At 42.5% G+C, this 23,551-nt stretch overlaps 1 protein-coding gene across 17 annotated transcripts in view; it reads right to left on the reverse strand.

The window, feature by feature from the left end:
- The window catches only part of LOC110535661 (dnaJ homolog subfamily C member 13), a 74,211-nt gene extending 51,501 nt beyond the window's left edge, over nt 1-22,710 (reverse strand). For 7 of the 17 annotated variants that reach the window (XM_090190045.1, XM_090190049.1, XM_090190054.1 and 4 more), the window contains exons 1-2: nt 20,290-20,381; nt 15,540-15,620 (exon numbers count right to left, since the gene is read on the reverse strand). In XM_090190045.1, the coding sequence (XP_090046171.1) occupies nt 15,540-15,620; nt 20,290-20,354 (146 nt within the window). In that variant the 5' untranslated portion in view covers nt 20,355-20,381. Of the gene's footprint in view, nt 1-15,539; nt 15,621-19,997; nt 20,540-22,629 lie in introns of those variants that run through there. The other 10 variants (XM_090190048.1, XM_090190047.1, XM_090190046.1 and 7 more) reach the window with 6 other exon arrangements.
- Between the last annotated feature and the right edge of the window lie 841 nt (nt 22,711-23,551).

Below are 23,551 nucleotides of genomic sequence, written 5' to 3' on the forward strand. Positions count from 1 at the left end.
TTAAGGTGCTCAAAGTTTACCCATTTCGCATAATCTACGAGAGGTCGACCGATCATGATTTTTCAATGCCGATACCGATTATTTGAGGACCAAAAAAAAGCCGATACTGATTAAATCAGCTGATTTTTAAAAAACGTATTTATTTATTTGTAATAATGACAATTACAACAATACTGAATGAACACTTTTAGTTTAACTTAATCTAATACATCAATAAAATCAATTTAGCCTCAAATAATCAAACATGTAGGCTGACTACATGTTATGCGATTGAAGCAAGGAGCCAAGGTAAGGTGCTAGCTAGCATTAAATGTATCTTATAAAAAACAATCAATCAATCTTAACATAATCACTAATCATGGTTGATGATAGGGCAGGTCCTCACCAGACATCACCGGAAACATCGCCTATGGGCACAAACCCACCCACCAAAAAGTGCTCTTCCCTGACGAGTCGCGGGTTTTGTCTCACTAGGGATGATGGTCGGATTCGTGTTTATTGTCGAAGGAATTAGCGATTTGGAGGTGGAGGGTCCGTCATGGTCTGGCGCGGTGTGTCACAGCATCATCGGACTGAGCTTGTCGTCATTGCAGGCAATCTCAGTGCTGTGCATTACAGGGAAGACATCCTCCTCCCTCATGTGGTACCCTTCCTGCAGGCTCATCCTGACATGACCCTCCAGCATGCCAATGCCACCAGCCATACTGCTCGTTTTGTGCGTGATTTCCTGCAAGACAGGAATATCAGTGTGCTGCCATCGCCAGCGAAGAGCCCGGATCTCAATCCCATTGAGCACGTCTGGAACCTGTTGGATCGGCGGGTGAGGGCTAAGGGTTAGGAAGGGTTTGGCCGGTAGGGAAATCCTTGTCTCATCGCGCACCAGCGACTCCAGTGGCGGGCTGGGCGCAGTGCGCGCTCCAACTCCCGTACAGGCTCGGGAGAGACGAAGGTTGAAAGTCATGCGTCCTCCGATGCACAACCCAACCAAGCCGCACGGCTTCTTAACACATCCAACCCGGAAGCCAGCTGCACCAATGTGTCGGAGGAAACACTGTGCACCTGGCAACCTTGGTTAGCACCGAGACAAGATAGTAGCTAATAAAAACAATTGGATACCACGAAATTGGGGAGAAGGGCTAAAAAAAAAAATGTAAAAAAGAAAAAAAAAAAAGAGTACTTATGCAATGGGCAAATATGTATTGAAGATTTCGTTCAAATCTAAAGCGATGCTGTCAAAAAGTGATTGAATTCAAATTAATTTACCCAGCAGAAAAGCCTGTGAGAAACGGACTACCTCTTCATTCATCTATAGGCTACCATCTATAGGCACTGTGCAAACTTTGGGGTTTTGCTTCCCTTTACCAGTTTCAGATTTCAGAATAATGCATCACATTAAGTACCTTCCTTCTTGAGTCTACTGGAAAGCTTGGTACAACTGCCTCTCTTGTGCAGCTCAAACACAAACCCCACATCTCGAATGGTAAAATCAAGCCTAAACTAATCCAAATCATTAGGCTAGATGTAGCAATGTGCAACACGCCAAACGTACAGCCAGCATGCTAATGCTAGGCAAATCCAATAGCCCTCTAAACAAAACTGAAATGGACAAATCGCAGCTCGACATTCAGGACTGCCGAGCTCACCCGGCAACATCTGCCGAGCTCACCCAGCCAGTTAATCAAGCCTTCATATGGCTGGCCCGCTTTGGTCAGTACATTTTCAAACTCCAAAACAGAAAAATTATATTCTTATTTATCCTTCCCAATCTTCCCGTTGGAAGGTGCTTCAACACCTGCATTGCTTGCTGTTTGGGGTTTTAGGCTGGGTTTCTGTACAGCACTTTTATTTTTTATATTTTTTTTTCACCTTTATTTAACCAGGTAGGCTAGTTGAGAACAAGTTCTCATTTGCAACAGCGACCTGGCCAAGATAAAGCATAGCAGTGTGAACAGACAACAGAGTTACACATGGAGTAAACTATTATCAAGTCAATAACACAGTAGAAAAAAAGGAGAGTCTATATACATTGTGTGCAAAAGGCATGAGGTAGGCGAATAATTACAATTTTGCAGATTAACACTGGAGTGATAAATGATCAGATGGTCATGTACAGGTAGAGATATTGGTGTGCAAAAGAGCAGAAAAGTAAATAAATAAAAACAGTATGGGGATGAGGTAGGTAAAAATGGGTGGGCTATTTACCGATAGACTATGTACAGCTGCAGCGATCGGTTAGCTGCTCAGATAGCAGATGTTTAAAGTTGGTGAGGGAGATAAGTCTCCAACTTCAGCGATTTTTTGCAATTCGTTCCAGTCACAGGCAGCAGAGAACTGGAACGAAAGGCGGCCAAATGAGGTGTTGGCTTTAGGGATGATCAGTGAGATACACCTGCTGGAGCGCGTGTTACGGGTGGGTGTTGCCATCGTGACCAGTGAACTGAGATAAGGCGGAGCTTTACCTAGCATGGACTTGTAGATGACCTGGAGCCAGTGGGTCTGGCGACGAATATGTAGCGAGGGCCAGCCGACTAGAGCATACAGGTCGCAGTGGTGGGTGGTATAAGGTGCTTTAGTGACAAAACGGATGGCACTGTGATAGACTGCATCCAGCTTGCTGAGTAGAGTGTTGGAAGCAATTTTGTAGAGGACGTCGCCGAAGTCGAGGATCGGTAGGACAGTCCGTTTTACTAGGGTAAGTTTGGCGGCGTGAGTGAAGGAGGCTTTGTTGCGGAATAGAAAGCCGACTCTAGATTTGATTTTCGATTGGAGATGTTTGATATGAGTCTGGAAGGAGAGTTTACAGTCTAGCCAGAGAACTAGGTACTTATAGATGTTCCGACCTAGAATATGTGGACCATCCAGGGTGGTGATGCTAGTCAGGCGTGCGGGTGCAGGCAGCGAACGGTTGAAAAGCATGCATTTGGTTTTACTAGCGTTTAAGAGCAGTTGGAGGCCACGGAAGGAGTGTTACCTTTTAGGTTTGTATCATATTAATTTTTTACCACACAACATTGATTTTGAGATATGAAGACGTTATTATAAATTAAATGAAACTGTTCCACAAAAATGTGCGTGTGAAAACTATAACTTGCACGCAGATAGGTAGAAATGGTAAGATAAACAAACTGGCATTCCACATGAGAAAAGGTTGCAGCTTCATGTAAAAGATCACTGCAATAATCCAATTACACTTAACACACTCAAAGTATGGAGGTCAGTTCAACGTTTTTTGCGAAGGTCCTAACTAACCTCTGCTCTCACCCCGATTCTTAACAACCCAGATTTTGTACTAGGATTGTTAGATGCTGGCTTTAACATTTGGCTTGATAAGGGCATAGCTAGACTAAATTATTTATTCGCTTTAGATTTTGTCATTTGAGAAGATGGTTGAGAAATATCAACTCCCAAAGCAGGACATTTTCTGCATTCTACAAATAAGACATTTTGAAGAGCACATCCTTGATTGGCAACCCTGATGTGCAGTTGAAGTCAGAAGTTTACATACACCTTAGCCAAATACACAAACTCAGTTTCACAATTACTGACATTTAATCCTAGTAAAAATGACCTGTTTTAGGTCAGTTAAGATCACCACTTTATTTTAAGAATGTGAAATGTCAGAATAATAGTAGAGAGAATTATTTATTTCAGCTTTGAACTCTTTCATCACACTCCCAGTGGGTCAGAAGTTCACATACACTCAATTAGTATTTGGTAGCATTGCCTTTAAATTGTTTAACTTGGGTCAAACGTTTCAGGTAGCCTTCCACAAGCTTCCCGCAATAAGTTGGGTGAATTTTGGCCCATTCCTCCTAACAGAGCTGGTGTAACTGAGTCAGGTTTGTAGGCCTCCTTGCTCGCACAAGCTTTTTCAGTTCTGCCCTCACATTTTCTATAGGATTGGGGTCAGGGATTTGTGATGGCCCCCCCAATTCCTTGACTTTGTTGTCCTTAAGCCATTTTGCCACAACTTTGGAAGTATGCTTGGGGTCATTATCCACTTGGAAGACCCATTTGCGACCAAGCTTTAACTTCCTGACTGATGTCTTGAGATGTTGCTTCAATATATCCATATACATTTCCTCCCTCTTGATGCCATCTATTAAGTAGGTTCAACTCTAGGAGACAGAACGCATCTCCTTCCTGAGCGGTATGATGGCTGTGTAGTCCCATGGTGCTTATACTTGTGTAACATTGTTTGTACAGATGAACGTGGTACCTTCAGGCGTTTGGAAATTGCTCCCAAGTATGAATCAGACTTGTGGAGGGCTAACTTTTTTTTTCTGAGGTCTTGGCTGATTTCTTTTGATTTCCCCATGATGTCAAGCAAAGAGGCACTGAGTTTGAAGGTAGGCCCTGAAATACATCCACAGGTACATCTCCAATCGACTCAAATGATGTCAATTAGCCTATCAGAAGCTTCTAAAGCATTGACATAATTTTCTGGAATTTTCCAAGCTGTTTAAAGGCACAGTCAACTTAGTGTATGCAAACAATTAACCAGCATGGCTACCACAGCATTCTGCAGCGACACGCCATCCCATCTGGTTTGGGCTTAGTGGGACTATCATTTGTTTTTCAACAGGACAATGACCGAACGCACCATCAGGCTGTGTAAACAGCCAACAAGTGCTCAGCATATGTGGGAACTCCTTCAAGACTATTGGAAAATCATTCCAGGTGAAGCTGGTTGAGAGAATGCCAAGAGTGTACTACCTGACAAATTTACGGTTTTTACTTTTTAATTTCCGTTTATATTTTTGTTTTTTCCTCCTCAACTTTTTCACTCCGGACGCTTTATCTGGACACGGTTCGTCAGGACCTCCAACAGCCGAAGCTAAGTAGTAACATCAACATGATGCCTTCTAATTGCAGTCGCTGTACTCGCCTTACGGCGAGGATAGCTGTGCTACAAGCCCAGCTTCAGACGCAATTGCTAGGCAAGGGTAATTTCAGTGTAGGAAAGGATGAAACAGCGTCTGTGCCACCAGTAAGTACAGATAGTAGTATAAATCCCCTGGCACAGTCCCCGCAGCCGGACAACTTTCTCACGGTTTCTGGAAGGAAATGCTGTAGGAACGCTCAACCGGTGTCGCTCATTCAGCCGACAGAAACTTTCAACCGGTTTTCCCCATTAAGCAGCGGGTCGGAGTCAGAGGCCGAGTCTTCTCTGGTCTCTACTCCTCCCGTTACGGGGTCTGAGACGCCGAAGCTTCCCACCATTAGCTCTGACAAATTGAAAACTCTAGTCATTGGCGACTCCATTACCCGCAGTATTAGACTTAAAACGAATCATCCAGCGATCATTCACTGTTTACCGGGGGGCAGGGCTACCGACGTTAAGGCTAATCTGAAGATGGTGCTGGCTAAAGCTAAAACTGGCGAGTGTAGAGAGTATAGAGATATTGTTATCCACGTCGGCACCAACGATGTTAGGATGAAACAGTCAGAGATCACCAAGCGCAACATAGCTTCTGCGTGTAAATCAGCTAGAAAGATGTGTCGGCATCGACTAATTGTCTCTGGCCCCCTCCCAGTTAGGGGGAGTGATGAGCTCTACAGCAGAGTCTCACAACTCAATCGCTGGTTGAAAACTGTTTTCTGCCCCTCCCAAAAGATAGAATTTGATAATTGGCCCTCTTTCTGGGACTCACCCACAAACAGGACCAAGCCTGACCTGCTGAGGAGTGATGGACTCCATCCTAGCTGGAGGGGTGCTCTCATTTTATCTACCAACATAGACAGGGCTCTAACTCCTCTAGCTCCACAATGAAATAGGGTGCAGGCCAGGCAGCAGGCTGTTAGCCAGCCTGCCAGCATAGTGGAGTCTGCCACTAGCACAGTCAGTGTAGTCAGCTCAGCTATCACCATTGAGACCGTGTCTGTGCCTCGACCTAGGTTGGGCAAAACTAAACATGGCGGTGTTCGCCTTAGCAATCTCACTAGGATAAAGACCACCTCCATTCCTGTCATTATTGAAAGAGATCATGATACCTCACATCTCAAAATAGGGCTACTTAATGTTAGATCCCTTACTTCAAAGGCAATTATAGTCAATGAACTAATCACTGATCATAATCTTGATGTGATTGGCCTGACTGAAACATGGCTTAAGCCTGATGAATTTACTGTGTTAAATGAGGCCTCACCTCCTGGCTACACTAGTGACCATATCCCCCGTGCATCCCGCAAAGGCGGAGGTGTTGCTAACATTTACGATAGCAAATTTAAATGTACAAAAAAAAAAAAAATGACGTTTTCGTCTTTTGAGCTTCTAGTCATGAAATCTATGCAGCCTACTCAATCACTTTTTATAGCTACTGTTTACAGGCCTCCTGGGCCATATACAGCGTTCCTCACTGAGTTCCCTGAATTCCTATCGGACCTTGTAGTAATAGCGGATAATATTCTAATCTTTGGTGACTTTAATATTCACATGGAAAAGTCCACAGACCCACTCCAAAAGGCTTTCGGAGCCATCATCGACTCAGTGGGTTTTGTCCAACATGTCTCTGGACCCACTCACTGTCACAGTCATACGCTGGACCTAGTTTTGTCCCATGGAATAAATGTTGTGGATCTTAATGTTTTTCCTCATAATCCTGGACTATCGGACCACCATTTTATTACGTTTGCAACAAATAATCTGCTCAGACCCCAACCATGGATCATCAAAAGTCGTGCTATAAATTCACAGACAACACAAAGATTCCTTGATGTCCTTCCAGATTCCCTCTGTCTACCCAAGGACGCCAGAGGACAAAAATCAGTTAACCACCTAACTGAGGAACTCAATTTAACCTAGCGCAATACCCTAGATGCAGTTGCACCCCTAAAAACTAAAAACATTTCTCATAAGAAACTAGCTCCCTGGTACACAGAAAATACCTGAGCTCTGAAGCAAGCTTCCAGAAAATTGGAACGGAAATGGCGCCACACCAAACTGGAAGTCTTCCGACTAGCTTGGAAAGACAGTACTGTGCAGTACCGAAGAGCCCTTACTGCTGCTCGATCATCCTATTTTTCTAACTTAATTGAGGAAAATAAGAACAATCCGAAATTCCTTTTTGATACTGTCGCAAAGCTAACTAAAAAGCAGCATTCCCCAAGAGAGGATGACTTTCACTTTAGCAGTGATAAATTCATGAACTTCTTTGAGGAAAAGATTATGATTATTAGAAAGCAAATTACGGACTCTTCCTTAAATCTGCGTATTCCTTCAAAGCTCAGTTGTCCTGAGTCTGCACAACTCTGCCAGGACCTAGGATCAAGAGAGACGCTCAAGTGTTTTAGTACTATATCTCTTGACACAATGATGAAAATAATCATGGCCTCTAAACCTTCAAGCTGCATACTGGACCCTATTCCAACTAAACTACTGAAAGAGCTGCTTCCTGTGCTTGGCCCTCCTATGTTGAACATAATAAACGGCTCTCTATCCACCGGATGTGTACCAAACTCACTAAAAGTGGCAGTAATAAAGCCTCTCTTGAAAAAGCCAAACCTTGACCCAGAAAATATAAAAAACTATCGGCCTATATCGAATCTTCCATTCCTCTCAAAAATTTTAGAAAAGGCTGTTGCGCAACAACTCACTGCCTTCCTGAAGACAAACAATGTATACGAAATGCTTCAGTCTGGTTTTAGACCCCATCATAGCACTGAGACGGCACTTGTGAAGGTGGTAAATTACATTTTAATGGCATCGGACCGAGGCTCTGCATCTGTCCTCGTGCTCCTAGACCTTAGTGCTGCTTTTGATACCATCGATCACCACATTCTTTTGGAGAGATTGGAAACCCAAATTGGTCTAAATGGACAAGTTCTGGCCTGGTTTAGATCTTATCTGTCAGAAAGATATCAGTTTGTCTCTGTGAATGGTTTGTCCTCTGACAAATCAACTGTAAATTTCGGTGTTCCTCAAGGTTCCGTTTTAGGACCACTATTGTTTTCACTATATATTTTACCTCTTGGGGATATTATTCGAAAACATAATGTTAACTTTCACTGCTATGCGGATGACACACAGCTGTACATTTCAATGAAACATGGTGAAGCCCCAAAATTGCCCTTGCTAGAAGAATGTGTTTCAGACATAAGGAAGTGGATGGCTGCAAACTTTCTACTTTTAAACTCGGACAAAACAGAGATGCTTGTTCTAGGTCCCAAGAAACAAAGAGATCTTCTGTTGAATCTGACAATTAATCTTAATGGTTGTACAGTCGTCTCAAATAAAACTGTGAAGGACCTCGGCGTTACTCTGGACCCTGATCTCTCTTTTGAAGAACATATCAAGACCATTTCAAGGACAGCTTTTTTCCATCTACGTAACATTGCAAAAATCAGAAACTTTCTGTCCAAAAATGATGCAGAAAAATTAATCCATGCTTTTGTCACTTCTAGGTTAGACTACTGCAATGCTCTACTTTCTGGCTACCCGGATAAAGCACTAAATAAACTTCAGTTAGTGCTAAATACGGCTGCTAGAATCCTGACTAGAACCAAAAAAATTGATCATATTACTCCAGTGCTAGCCTCTCTATACTGGCTTCCTGTCAAAGCAAGGGCTGATTTCAAGGTTTTACTGCTAACCTACAAAGCATTACATGGGCTTGCTCCTACTTATCTCTCTGATTTGGTCCTGCCGTACATACCTACACGTACGCTACGGTCACAAGACGCAGGCCTCCTAATTGTCCCTAGAATTTCTAAGCAAACAGCTGGAGGCAGGGCTTTCTCCTATAGAGCTCCATTTTTATGGAACGGTCTGCCTACCCATGTCAGAGACGCAAACTCGGTCTCAACCTTTAAGTCTTTACTGAAGACTCATCTCTTCAGTGGGTCATATGATTGAGTGTAGTCTGGCCCAGGAGTGGGAAGGTGAACGGAAAGGCTCTGGAGCAACAAACCGCCCTTGCTGTCTCTGCCTGGCCGGTTCCCCTCTTTCCACTGGGATTCTCTGCCTCTAACCCTATTACAGGGGCTGAGTCACTGGCTTACTGGGGCTCTCTCATGCCGTCCCTGGAGGGGGTGCGTCACCTGAGTGGGTTGATTCACTGATGTGGTCATCCTGTCTGGGTTGCCCCCCCCCTCCCCCTTGGGTTGTGCCGTGGCGGAGGTCTTTGTGGGCTATACTCAGCCTTGTCTCAGGATGGTAAGTTGGTGGTTGAAGATATCCCTCTAGTGGTGTGGGGGCTGTGCTTTGGCAAAGTGGGTGGGGTTATATCCTTCCTGTTTGGCCCTGTCCGGGGGTGTCCTCGGATGGGGCCACAGTGTCTCCTGACCCCTCCTATTTCAGCCTCCAGTATTTATGCTGCAGTAGTTTGTGTCGGGGGGGCTAGGGTCAGTTTGTTATATCTGGAGTACTTCTCCTGTCCTATTCGGTGTCCTGTGTGAATCTAAGTGTGCGTTCTCTAATTCTCTCCTTCTCTCTTTCTCTCTCTCGGAGGACCTGAGCCCTAGGACCATGCCCCAGGACTACCTGACATGATGACTCCTTGCTGTCACCAGTCCACCTGGCCGTGCTGCTGCTCCAGTTTCAACTGTTCTGCCTTATTATTATTCGACCATGCTGGTCATTTATGAACATTTGAACATCTTGGCCATGTTCTGTTATAATCTCCACCCGGCACAGCCAGAAGAGGACTGGCCATCCCACATATGCTCTCTCTAATTCTCTCTTTCTTTCTCTCTCTCGGAGGACCTGAGCCCTAGGACCATGCCCCAGGAATACCTGACATGATGACTCCTTGCTGTCCCCAGTCCACCTGACTGTGCTGCTGCTCCAGTTTCAACTGTTCTGCCTTATTATTATTCGACCATGCTGGTCATTTATGAACATTTGAACATCTTGGCCATGTTCTGTTAATCTCCACCCGGCACAGCCAGAAGAGGACTGGCCACCCCACATAGCCTGGTTCCTCTCTAGGTTTCTTTCTAGGTTTTGGCCTTTCTAGGGAGTTTTTCCAAGCCACCGTGCTTCTACACCTGCATTGCTTGCTGTTTGGGGTTTTAGGCTGGGTTTCTGTACAGCACTTTGAGATATCAGCTGATGTACGAAGGGCTATATAAATAAATTTGATTTGATTTGCTGTCTTCAAGGCAAAGGGTGGCTATGTGAAGAAGCTCAAATATAAACACGTTTGGTTACTTCATGATTCCATGTGTGTTATTTCATAGTTTTGATGTCTTCACTATTATTCTACAATGTACAAAATAGTAAAAATAAAGAAAAGCCCTTGAGTGAGTTGGTGTTCGAAAACTTTTGACTGGCATTGGGGTGGAGCTGAGCAAGCCGCAAGGGATCTTGTTCCGGCCATATGCTCCACAGGGAGCGAAGAGGAGAAACATTAGGTAATAAAACCCTAACCCTTCTTTCTTGGCCTCCCAGTCAAAGCCCTAGCCTGACTAAATGACTTTCCACTCCAAACACATCACCACAGGTCCCTGCAGGACACATCAAGAGGCATTAGCAGGAAGCAGCCCTCAACCCTCCCCTTCCTGTGGCCATAGCTAATCTGCTCTTTAGCACTGCTGCTATAGTTACCTCAGTCAATGGCTGCCTTAATAGGACAAAGCCATTTAGGAAGCACGTATCAGTAATGTAATCCTGTTGTCTAATGCCCAATGCCTCAGGTATCACTTCTATTGAAGCCTACCAGAGAAACTGGATGGGACCAGTTTGTTTGGTAACATTTGTTTGCCCTATCCAAGGTATAGAAGAAGCCATTGATTCATGAACTCATTGCTACCACTCAGCTGTATTTATGAACCTTATCTTAGAGCTAGGGCTGGGCAGTATACTGTATTTTTATATATACCGGTATTGATGCTTTACATTCTATAATGTTGTTATGTTGGTTAAATGTAATACATCACTTTGGTTTTTATAGTTTATTCCATTTGCTACTTGTCGTCTCTCTCCCTCTCCTCCTGCATGCCACTTCTCCATGCACTTCCCACACCAAGCCCTAACCCCTATCACTTGCCGTGCCGTTCACTCAGTCTGCATGGTCAGATGCAACAAGATGGTGACAACAATGCTGATTCTTACTACGCTTCTTAATATAAATCCACAAGTGTTCCATAATTACACTATCTGCAAACAGACAATTTATATATTTTGTTTTATTTTGTTTGTGGAAGTATATCTTTCTAAATCAGAGAATAATAGGCGAAGCATGAATGTTAAGCTAGCGCTAATTACCTACACTGAACAAAAATATAAAACTCAATAATGTCAACTATTTTACTGAGTTAGAGTTCAGTTCATATAAGAAATCAGTTGATTAAAATAAATAAATTAGGCAATAAGCCATGGATTTCACATGACTGGGCAGGGGCACGGCCATGGGCGGGCTGGGCATAGGCCCACCCATTTGAGAGCCAGGCCCAACCAATCGGGAGCTCGGATCAGCCAATGAGAATGAGTTCTCCCCCCAAAAACTGCTTTATTACAGACAGAAATACTCCTCAGTTTCATCAGCTGTCCAGGTGGCTGGTCTCGCAGATGAAGAAGCCAGATGTGGAGGTCCTGGGCTGGCGTGGTTACACGTGGTCTTCAGTTTGCATGTACTGCCAAATTCTCTAAAACGATGTTGGAGGAGACTTATGGTAGAGAAATGAACATTAAATTCTCTGGCAATCGCTCTGGTGGACATTCTTGCAGTAATCATGCCAATTGCACGCTCCCTCCCTGTGTTGTGTGACAAAACTGCACATTTTAGTGGCCTTTTATTGTCCCCAGCACAAGGTGCATCTGTGTAATAATAATGCTGTTTAATCAGCTTCGTGATATGCCACACCTGTCAGGTGGATCGATTATCTTGGCAAAGGAGAAATGCGCACTAACAAGGGTGTAAGCAAAATGTGCACACAACTTGAGAGAAATAAGCTTTTTGTGGACATGGAACATTTCTGGGATCTTTAATTTCAGCTCATGAAACATGGGACCAACACTTAATATGTTGCATTTATATTTTTGTTCAGTATACATGAAGTAAGAGAAAGATTACGATTTTAACATCTAATTAGACTAATTAGGGTCCCCTGGGAAACACTGACAAACACTTTGTTTCCTACCCTGTCATTGAAATCCCAAAACCTATATATAGTGCTGGTTAGACGGATCTAGTGGCTTTTTCATTCATTGTCATGTCAAACAAAAATGTATTCAAAGTGCTGCCCACTAGATTCCACTATAGAATAATCATTATATTTCTAACAGTTGGCCGATTAATTAGGCCTTAGATTCCTTGCCCACAACATGCAGAACTACACGGCAGTGTGAAAAGTATAACAAATGAGTGCAGGAAATGCAGAAATTGACACAATTTATGCATTTTTTTTTGGGGGGGGGGGTTAGATTGAACAGCATAAAACAATCAGAATGGATAAAACCCCATTGAAATCACTTAGAATTCATTTGTTGCCACCCTAGGGTCATGAATTACTCAAAGCATATTTCAAACTTTTATTATTCAAAAACACAAAATATTGTAAAACAAATATGGAAAATATTGTGATATGATATTTTGGTCATATCGTCCAGCCCTACTACTCAGAGTAATCCGTCTAACCAGCACTATATAGGTATTGGGATTTCAGTGATATTTATTCCGGATAGCAAGAATCTGACAGTAGTGGTTTACTTACACCATGTCCTCCCCATTGAAGATAAGGAAACGTAAACACAATGGATGAACCGAGTCAGGGATTTCAGTGCTTTCCCTTTGCTCTGGTGTTGACATCAGTGTGTCTGTTCTGCTGCTGCTTGATAGCTAGGCCTACAACTAGGCTCAGTGTGGAATGGTAGAGTACCTGGCTTGATCTGAACATGAAGGCCAAGGCTCTTTCACAGCATGATAATGTCATTCACAGAGCAGATATGCAAATGTACTGAACAGAAATATAAAGGCATCATGTAAAGTGTTGGTCCCATGTTTCATGAGGTGAAATAAAAACACTTGAAATCAGAGGTCGACCGATTATGATTTTTTGACGCCGATTCCGATTATTGGAGGACCAAAAAAGGCCGATACCGAAAAAAAACGCCAATACCGATTATTGGAGGACCAAAAAAAAAGAAGCAGATACCGATTTATTGGAGGACCAAAAAAGCCGGTGCCGATTAATTATTTTTTTGTTGTAATAATGACAATTACAACAATACTGAATGAACACTTATTTTAACTTAATATAATCATGAAACATGTTCAATTTTGGTTTATATAATGCAAAAACAAAGTGTTGGAGAAGAAAGTAAAAGTGCAATATGTGCCATGTAAGAAAGCTAGCGTTTAAGTTCCTTGCTCAGAACATGAGAACATATGAAAGCTGGTGGTTCCTTTTAACATGAGTCTTCAATATTCCCAGGTAAGAAGTTTTAGGTTGTAGTTATTGTAGGAAAATTTCTCTCTATACCATTTGTAGTTCATATACCTTTGACTATTGGATGCTCTTATAGGCACTTTAGTATTGCCAGTGTAACAGTAGAGCTTCCGTCCCTCTCCTCGCCCCTGCCTGGGCTTGAACCAGGAACACATCGACAACAGCCACCCTCGAAGCAGCGTTAACTATGCAGAGCAAGGCGAACAACTACTCCAAGTCTCAGAGCGAGTGAAACGCTATTAGCGAGCACCCCGCTAACTAGCTAAGCCATTTCACATCGATTACACCAGCCTAATCTCAGGAGTTGATAGGCTTGAAGTCATAAACAGCTCAATGCTTGAAGCACAGCGAAGAGCTGCTGGCAAAACGCACGAAAGTGCTGTTTGAAAGAATGCTTACGAGCCTGCTCGTGCCTACCATCGCTCAGTCAGACTGCTCTATCAAATAATAGGCTTAATTATAACATAATAACACACAGAAATACGAGCCTTAGGTCATTAATATGGTCGAATCCGGAAACTATCATCTCGAAAACAAGACGTTTATTCTTTCAGTGAAATACGGAACCGTTCTGTATTTTATCTAACGGGTGGCATCCATAAGTCTAAATATTCCTGTTACATTGCACAACCTTCAATGGTATGTCATAATTACGTAAAATTCTGGCAAATTCGGCAGGCCAAACTGTTGCATATACACTGACTGTGTGTGCAATGAACGCAAGAGAAGTGACACAATTTCACCTGGTTAATATTGCCTGCTAACCTGGATTTATTTTAGCTAAATATGCAGGTTTAAAAATATATACTTCTGTGTATCGATTTTAAGAAAGGCATTGATGTTTATGGTTAGGTACACGGAGCAACGACAGGCCTTTTTCGCGAATGTGCACCGCATCAATTATATGCAACGCAGGACACGCTAGAAATATCATCAACCATGTGTAGTTTTAACTAGTGATTACGATTGATTGATTGTTTTTTATAAGATAAGTTTAATGCTAGCTAGCAACTTACCCTGGCTTCTTACTGCATTCGCGTAACAGGCAGGCTCCTCGTGGGGCAGGTGGTTAGAGCATTGGACTAGTTAACCGTAAGGTTGCCAGATTGAATCCCTGAGCTGACAAGGTAAAAATCTGTCGTTCTGCCCCTGAACAAGGCAGTTAACCCACCGTTCCTAGGCAGTCATTGAAAATAAGAATGTGTTCTTAACTGACTTGCCTAGTTCAATAAAGGTGTTTACAAATTACAAATGAAAATCGGCATCCAAAAATACCGATTTCTGATTGTTATGAAAACTTGAAAATCGGCCCCAATTAAATCGGCCATTCCGATTAATCGGTCGACCTCTACTTGAAATGTTTGTACCGGGCAGATGGCAGACAGCGTGTATGGCATTGTGTGGGCGAGCGGTTTGCTGATGTCAACGATGTGAACAGAATGCCTCATGGTGGCTTTGGGTTTATGGCAGGCAGGCATAAGCTATGGACAACGAACACGATTGCATTTTATCAATGGCAATTTGAATGCACAGTGATACCGTGACGAGATCCTGAGGCCCATTGTCGTGCCATTCATCCACCACCGTCACCTCACATTTCAGCATGATAATACATGGCCCCATGTCACAAGGATCTGTACACAGTTCATGGAAGCTGAAAATGTCCCAGTTCTTCCATGGCCTGCATACTCACCAGATATGTCACCCATTGAGCATTTTTGGGATGTTCTGGATCGACAACATTCCACAGGCCACAATCAACAGCCTGATCAACTCTATGCGAAGGAGATGAGGAAAATGGTGGTTACACCAGATACTGACTGGTTTTCTGATCCACGCCCATACATATAAAACAAACTAAGGTATCTGTGACCAACATATCTGTATTCCCAGTCATGTGAAATCCATAGTTTAGGGCCTAATGATTTTTTTGCATTTTGACTGGTTCCTTGTATGAACTGTAAAATCTTTGAAATTGCTGCATGTTGCATTTATAGTTGTGGTGCTAGACTAGTGCTGTAGTAGTTACAGCACATGGAGTAAGTACCTAACTCAGCCTAGCAGACCAGCTCCAAGGACAGAGAAATCAGTCATTCAACCAATTAAATCCTATCATGGAAAGGAACATTAGAATGAGGTGTGCCTCTTACTTTCCCCTCCAGGAGTGTTTGGTGGTGTAGAAACAGGCCAAGTCTTTGTTGTCTTTGATGACATTCATCTTCTGGCAAGATCTGCAATACAGGAGAACAAGGTCAAGAGAGACAGACACAAAGGGATGATGAAATAGGCTTTTTAGAGTCTTGCTTTAGTGTCACTTCAATGAGTACATACAGGTGGCAATGGACGCCAGGCAACGTTAATTTAAGCAAATGGCAGAAAGCATAGACTGGCCTACGGTCTGCAAATTCAACTACGCGTGAAGAGCACAGTTCAATGGGAGGGAGGGATTCGCGTCCTATTGCTATCTAAAGTAGTCATGTGAGTTGGGAGCAGAGAAGAGTCAGCTGGATAACCAAAAGCTAGTTCTATTGAGAAGTTACACAGGACCACCCTGACCTTAAAGACATTAATGCACATTATGTCACACAAAAATACTGCCACACACAATTCACACTGTTGGATCATATTCTACACCTCACATCGAAATCCTTGTTGACACTCCCGGTGCTGGCTGGGAGAGTCCTGTGACCGTTGCGTCGCTGGCAAACTCTGTGGCACTAAACAAACTAACAGTGTTGAACAGAAAATGAGAGTCAAATTGACACAGACAGAGGTGATACTCTCTGACTGATAGATACTGTCTCAACAGCAGTCACAGAAACAAACAAAACAAAAAGCAACCTTTGAGCCAATCAGATCAGCATACAAAGAGAATGTGTTGGTCATCTTCACAAAACAATGAAGCCGGACACCATGGCCACGTTGCATGCACAAGCGTGCTGCTTTTTGTTTTGTTTGTTGCTGTGACTGCGGTTGAGACAGTATCTATCAGTCAGAGAGTATCAACTCTGTCTGTTGCATGTCATTCAATAATTTCATCCCAACTGCTCGTGCACGTCAACGGGCTTCTGCATAGTCAGGCATTTCTGAATCTGAGCGCATTTTTTTGAATGCATCAAACCCTTCCCCCTAATGAATTGAATCAAGCGCACACAGGTGGAATTTAACAATAGGGACCGACGTTTGCAATGGGCATTGAGGTTACCACGTGCTCTGCACTCCTCTCAAAGGCCATGCAGTTTAATTCTGTAACTGTGATGAGGGGTATAAAAAGCCATCCCAGATTCCTGGATGTGGTCATGTGAGATGGCCCTTCCCAGCTTTTCCTGTGGATTAAGCTTGGGCGATATATCATTTACACCATAAACCCTCACGGGGGCTGCAGGCTACGCCACTGCATAGAACTATAAGAAATCTAAGATGCATCAAATAAATGATATCCAGCTCAGGGCTCCATCTATGAATTTGGTTTACTAACTTACTAGCCAAGTGGCTAGATGTCAAGATCAAGCTTCATGGTTACAGCAGACATTCAATCCCCTCCTAGAGAGAGAGCGAGAGTGAGCAAGTATATGTCATAAGTATATGGACACCTGCTCATCGAACATCTCATTCCAAAATCATGGCCATTAATACAGAGTTGGTCCCCCATTTGCTGAAATAACAACCTCTCCTCTTCTGGGAAGGCTTTCCACTAGATGTTGGAACATTGCTACGGGGACTTGCTTCCATTCAGCCACAAGAGCATTAGTGAAGTTAGGCACTGATGTTGAGCGATTAGGCCTGGCTCGTAGTCGGTGTTCCTATTCATCCAAAACCATTTCTGTATGGACCTCCGTTGAGCACGGGGACATTGTCATGCTGAAACAGGATAGGTCCTTCCCCAAACTGTTGCCACAAAGTTGGAAGCACAGAATCGTCTAGAATGTCGTTGTATCCTGTAGCGTTAAGATTTCCCTTCACTGGAACTAAGGGGCCTAGCCAGAACCATGAAAAACAGCCCCAGACCATTATTCCTCCTGCAAACTTTACAGTTGGTACTATGCATTGGGGCAGGTAGCATTCTACTGGAATCCACCAAACCCAGATTTGTCCGTCAGACTGCCAGATGGTGAAGCGTGATTTAGCACTCCAGAGAATACGTTTCCACTGATTCAGGGTCCAATGGCAGCGAGCTTTACACCACTGAAGCCGACGCTTGGCATTGCACATGGTGATCTTCGGCTCGTGTGCGGCTGCTCTGCCATGGAAACCTATTTCATGAAGCTCCCGAAGAAACAGTTCTTATGCTGACGTTGCTTCCACAGGGAGTTTGGAACTCTGTTTTCAGTTTTGCAACAGAGGACAGATTATTTTTTACACACTACTCGCTTCAGCACTCGCCGGTCCCATTCTGAGTTTGTGTGGCCTACCACTTCGTGGCTGAGCCATTGTTGCTCCTAGACATTAACACTTCACAATAACAACACTTACAGTTGACCGGGGCAGCTCTAGCAGGGCAGGAATGTAATAAACTGACTTATTGGCAAGGTTGCAGGCTATGACGGTGCCACGTTGAAAGTCACAAGCTCTTCAGTAAGGCCAATCTACTGCCGATGTTTGTCTATGTAGATGCATGGCTGTGCACTCAATTTTATACACCTGTCAGCAACGGTATGGCTGAAATAGCCGAATCCACAAATTTGAAGGGGTGTTAACATACTTGTGTGATAGATATAGCACCCCTTGTGGGCACATTTGGTAATACCATATTTTTCTGGATCAAAAAGCGGCTTTGGTGGTGGGTGTCGCAATGAATACAATTTCTACATACTTTATATCTGATCAGTCGTTTATGTTTACACTGAAAGTATTTTTTTCTAACCCCCCAAAAAATAGTACTTCAATTTGCTAAGGGAGGATACAAACACAATCAACAAGGCAGAGCAGCAAATGGATCCTACGCTGCCTCATACGACCTGTGAGGCAGTGTATGGTTTTTCCAAGCAGTGAGTGCACAGTGCTGACTCCGCAGAGCCTCTCTGAACGCTGAGTGACTGTGTAACCTGCCTTCATGTGACATTTGAATGTGCAATAACACAAAATGATTGGAGTTCTGCACAAGATTGAATGATAAATGCAAATGCTGCAGATATAACAAATGATTTAAGTTATGGGAATAAAGAGTCAAATCTTACAACTTTTAATTGTTTTTGTCTGAAAGGAACACAGTCAGCAAGCCAGGACCCTGGTGTAACAACAAACTTCTCCCCATGTCTTGATCCTGACTTGCTAGATTTGTCTTACAAACAGAGCTTTCCTGGATGGCACATGAAACGGTTTGAAACAAAACTTGAACTTTGGGGAAATTCTCAGATAAGCCCAGATCAAAGGGGAAAATACATGCATATAAATGACTGTGATGATAGCTAACATAATAACACTGTTACAGATGACGAAAAGCCTGGCTTTACACACTTGAGGTTTGAGAACTATGTGCCTCAACATTTCCACTGGGGTTCTTTCAATAATATCAGTTGGGAATGATGCAGCAAATGTTAACTTTAGGGAAAAGGGTATTGTGATCCTTGTTCACCACAGTTGCATAGCATCCATGCAATCAATGACTAGGCCTAATGGATCTCAGACTTTGTTGTGGATATAGGCTCATGTGTCTGATTTACTGAAAATGGTGCTAGTGAGAATCAAGACAAGGCTACCTTTAAAACGGTTACTTTAATCTTGGATAACGGGTGGATGTAGCTAACCTTCTTTTGGTCTACAACAAATTTGATATTGACAGATATTGTTCTCCAAATTCATTGTTGCCACTAACTTACAAGGACGCAAAATCACCTACACATAACGTTACTGATAACGCAGTAGCAAAATAATGTAGTAGCTAGAAGTACAAAAAAAAACAATGCATGACAGCCACAACCAAGTGAGGTCAGCCTGAGAATGTAGATGCTGCTATCAAATTCAATGTTTGATTACTAAATGCATTTCATTGTCCATATCACACAGGTCATGACCAAAACAACAAACACCTTGCTAGACGTAGCTGAGTTTACTCAACTCTACGATATAACGTTACATCTCGATGGAAGATATCCAAATTACATGGATCCAAGTTAAATTAACGTAGAGTTATGCTAGACGTTGACACAACTTCCGTTAGAAAAACGAGTTAGATGCTTTCGTAGACACAATGAAAGATAATGTATATGGATGTCTAATTTGATAAATAACTGCTGACTCTCTTTAACCACACCCCGTTTGCCAGCCGCGGTGTATTTGTCTTTGCTTTGGTAACGTTAGCAAGCGAAAGGCTAGTAGGGCCACATTCAAGTGCAGCTCTAGCTGGCCAAGTTGGAAGGATACGGATAGAGACGAGACCTAGTAAAGACGGAAGCCGAAATGGCCATTTCAGTGATACACATTGTAAATATCTCATGACAAGCGACGCCTACAACTGTCGCAATGTTTTTATTTTTATCAACACACACTTCAACTGGATGTGCTTTTCACCAAAGAGGGAAGCTAGCAAACTGTATACAGTAGGTCAGCCATGCTTAGCAAGGGTTCTGTGTAATTTACACGGAGGTGCAGTCGCAGATTTAATTTACCTGTTTGTTCGCGACCAGATTTGATTATTTTCCGAACCTCAACCCCCGACACTCCAAGATGCGTGGCTGTTGTGTTTCTGTTTTGCCAACCCGATGATGTTGCTGTTCAATTGCGCTTTCAATGATTACGATGCTGCCATATTCCTGACAGGCGAAAGCGCACGCGCGAAACCTAGGTTTTGATTAATGCCGCTAATGTCAGAAGTGACTATTCATAGCAGTTTAGTGCAATTAACGTAGCAGGTTAGGATAATTCGGTCAAGGCTTGGAAAAGAGTTCGGGTTATATGCACCTTTTTGACGTCACGTTAACATTCGCGGCATCCCTTCTAGACATGACCCGAAACCTGCCTGTCATGAGTGTGTCAGCTGATTGGTTTGTCAGGAAGTAGCGCTTTCTAAGCGAAGTTGGCTATAAGCCCAGATCTAGGATCAGCATCATACCAAAGAGTGTAATATCACGTTCAAAACAATTGGGAACTCGGAAATCTCTGACTTCAGTGCGCTCAACGCAACTGGGAACTCGAAAAACGGTCGTCCAACTCCGGCTTTCCGGCTTGTCGCCTGAAGCTCACCAACGTCATGATTTGACGTCGTTTTTCCCGAGTTCCCGTTTGTCTTGAAAGCACCATCTTTCTAGAGCGCCGACTTTCAGGCCTGAAGAGAAATGACGTCATGATTTGACCTCGTATTTTTTGGGAGTTCACAGTTGTCTTGAATGCACCATAAGCCTTGTGTATTGAGAGCAATACATATACTGAACAAAAATATAAACGCAACATGCAACAATTTCAAGATGTTACTGAGTTACAGGTCATATGATGAATTCAGTCATTTGAAATAAATTCATTAGGCCCTAATATATGGATTTCACATGACTGGGAATACAGATGCATCTGTTGGTTAAAGATACTGTTAAAAAAAAATATGGTCCTCAGGATCTCATCATAGTATTTTTGTGCATTCAAATTGCTATCGATAAATTATGTTCGTTGTCCGTAGCTGATGCCTGCCCATACCATAACCCCACCGCCACCATGGGGTACTCTTTTCACAACGTTGACATCAGCAAACCGCTGACCCACACGATGCCATACACATGGTCTGTGGTTGTGAGGCTGGTTGGATGTACTTCCAAATGCTCTAAAATTACATTAGAGGCAGTAGAGAAATTAACATTAAATTCTCTGGCAACAGCTCTGGTGGACATCCCTGCAGTCAGTATGCCAATTGCACGCTCGCTCAAAACTTGAGACATATGTGGCAAAGTGTTGTGTGATAAAGCTGCATATTTTAGAGTGGCCTTTTATTTTTCCCAGCACAAGGTGCACCTGTGTAATGATCATGCCGTTTAATCAGCTTCTTGATATGCCACACTTGTCAGGTGGATGGATTATCTTGGCAAAAGACAAATGCTCACTAACAGGGATGTAAACAAATTTGTGCACAAAATTTGAGATAAATATTTTTTTTGCATATGAAACATTTCAGGATCTTTTATGAAACATGGGACCAACACTTTACATGTTGCATTTATATTTTTGTTCACTGTATAACTGACCTGAAATTCGCAAATAAACAGTAAACCCAAAGAATTAGCAGAAAGACGCCTTCCAAATTAAAACGGTACATCACTTTTCCTCTCTACCCGACCACCATATAATCTACAAATTACTTTTAATTAAATCATTTTAAACATACGGTACATTTTGGTACATTCACTCCCTGTCATGGTTTTCTCACAATTTCTGAGAATCAGTATAGTAATCACATGCAGGCAGTGGTTTCATCTGTTATTTCTAAAGATGAATAAAACACAGAATAGGCAAGTACATGAAAAGAGACAGAATGGGACAATTTTTTTGCTTTTGTTGTTGTCCTCTGATAACAAAAAAATATGCAAACTTTGAACTGGTGCAAAATAAATTAAGTCTTGCCCACTACTGTTTTCATTCCTGAAACGGTCAAATGTATTTAATCAAGAGTGTTGTAGCGCCCTCTATAGACAGCATCTTGACCCTTCTGCTCAAAGTAGTAACGACAGGATCCACTCTATGTTGTCACAGGTAAAGGTCTAACACACATACAGGCTAGGATTGATGCCATCTATTTACACATGAGTGTGCTATTTAAGATGCAATTGTATCTACTACTTGAAAATGTAATACAGATATGAAATAAGTTGAACCCTCCATCACCTCCCTACTCTATTACAGTACACTCTGGTAGAGACCTAATTTGACTTACATATGGCGCAACAAATCTATGTCTTGATCACAAGAACGTCCTCCACAAATGTGCACTCCCAGAGCATAGATAAAGAATACAAAAACAGTTAAGTACCATGAAACAATAACATGACATTTGTCTAGTTTTGACCTCAGTTTGTAGAACTCAGGTCAGTCACACTAACAGCCTTGTCAAACCAAATAGCTAGAGATAGCAAACCAAAAGTTTCTAGAATTGTGTCATGTGACAGACTCAGTGTAGTCAATCAAAGTACAGTTGGTCTGTAGTTCACCAAATGTAGTTCTCTAAACAATACAACACAATTCAGCAGTGACCTGCCAGCCAGCTCCTCAAACCGAGACTAGTGTCACCTGGGTCCCATACCATAAAGTGTGATAACTCACCTTGCTTGAATGTAGATGGGAAACATCTTGGCTTCTGTGACTGAGTGATGTTGAGAGTGGGACAGGGACACTGAGTGGTCACGTTATGAAGCATCTGATTCAGGGGCCTACCAGTAACCTTGCGCTGCCCATTAGCTAAATTGAATTATAGATAGACACAAGAGGAAAGGGGAGCATTTGGCTTCTATAGGATCCTGCAGAAACAAAATGTACATTGATATCTACAGGCTTCAAAGAAAAGAGGCAAGGAGGGAGGCCGAATTAACTTTTTATTTCGTTCACATGGAGTCAAATGGGAATGAAAGAACACACATTGTTCTATTTATATAACTTTTTTTTTTTGCATCAGATAAACAACAGATAAGGATTATCCAATCTGCAACAAAACGTTCATCTCAGGGGCCTGTAAAAGGGTCACAGATCACAGAATTAGCTGTGGTTGATAAAATACCTCCAATGTGCTTCTCTGAGCCATTTAGAAAAATAGGGCAGTGCAATACGCGTACACACATCAGGTCAACATGTCATGTAATAGGCCTAATGTACACTATCTTTATGTACCCTACTGTATTGTCATGAACATGTCATCCTTGAACAATTAATTACACAAATTCAATGACAAAGTTTTATAAAGACCCTCAATGAAGATAAAGGAGGTCATGTTCTTTTGTTTTAAGTTAATGTTTGTTTTTTTGTTATTGGTAATGAAAATACAGTATATTGTATAAAGCAGTATATATTACTGGCAAATTGTGTAACGATTCTCATTGGTGGAAGGAGAGGAGGACCAAAATGCAGCATGGTAAGTGTTGATCATATTTTAATAGAAAAACTGAACACTACACAAAATAACAACAAAGAGAAAACAAAACAGTTCTGCCAGGTGAACCAGACACTAAACAGAAATTAAACACCAACAACC

Source organism: Oncorhynchus mykiss, chromosome 11, assembly GCF_057628025.1.
Source record: "Oncorhynchus mykiss isolate SJ-2025 chromosome 11, ASM5762802v1, whole genome shotgun sequence".
NCBI lineage: Eukaryota > Metazoa > Chordata > Actinopteri > Salmoniformes > Salmonidae > Oncorhynchus > Oncorhynchus mykiss.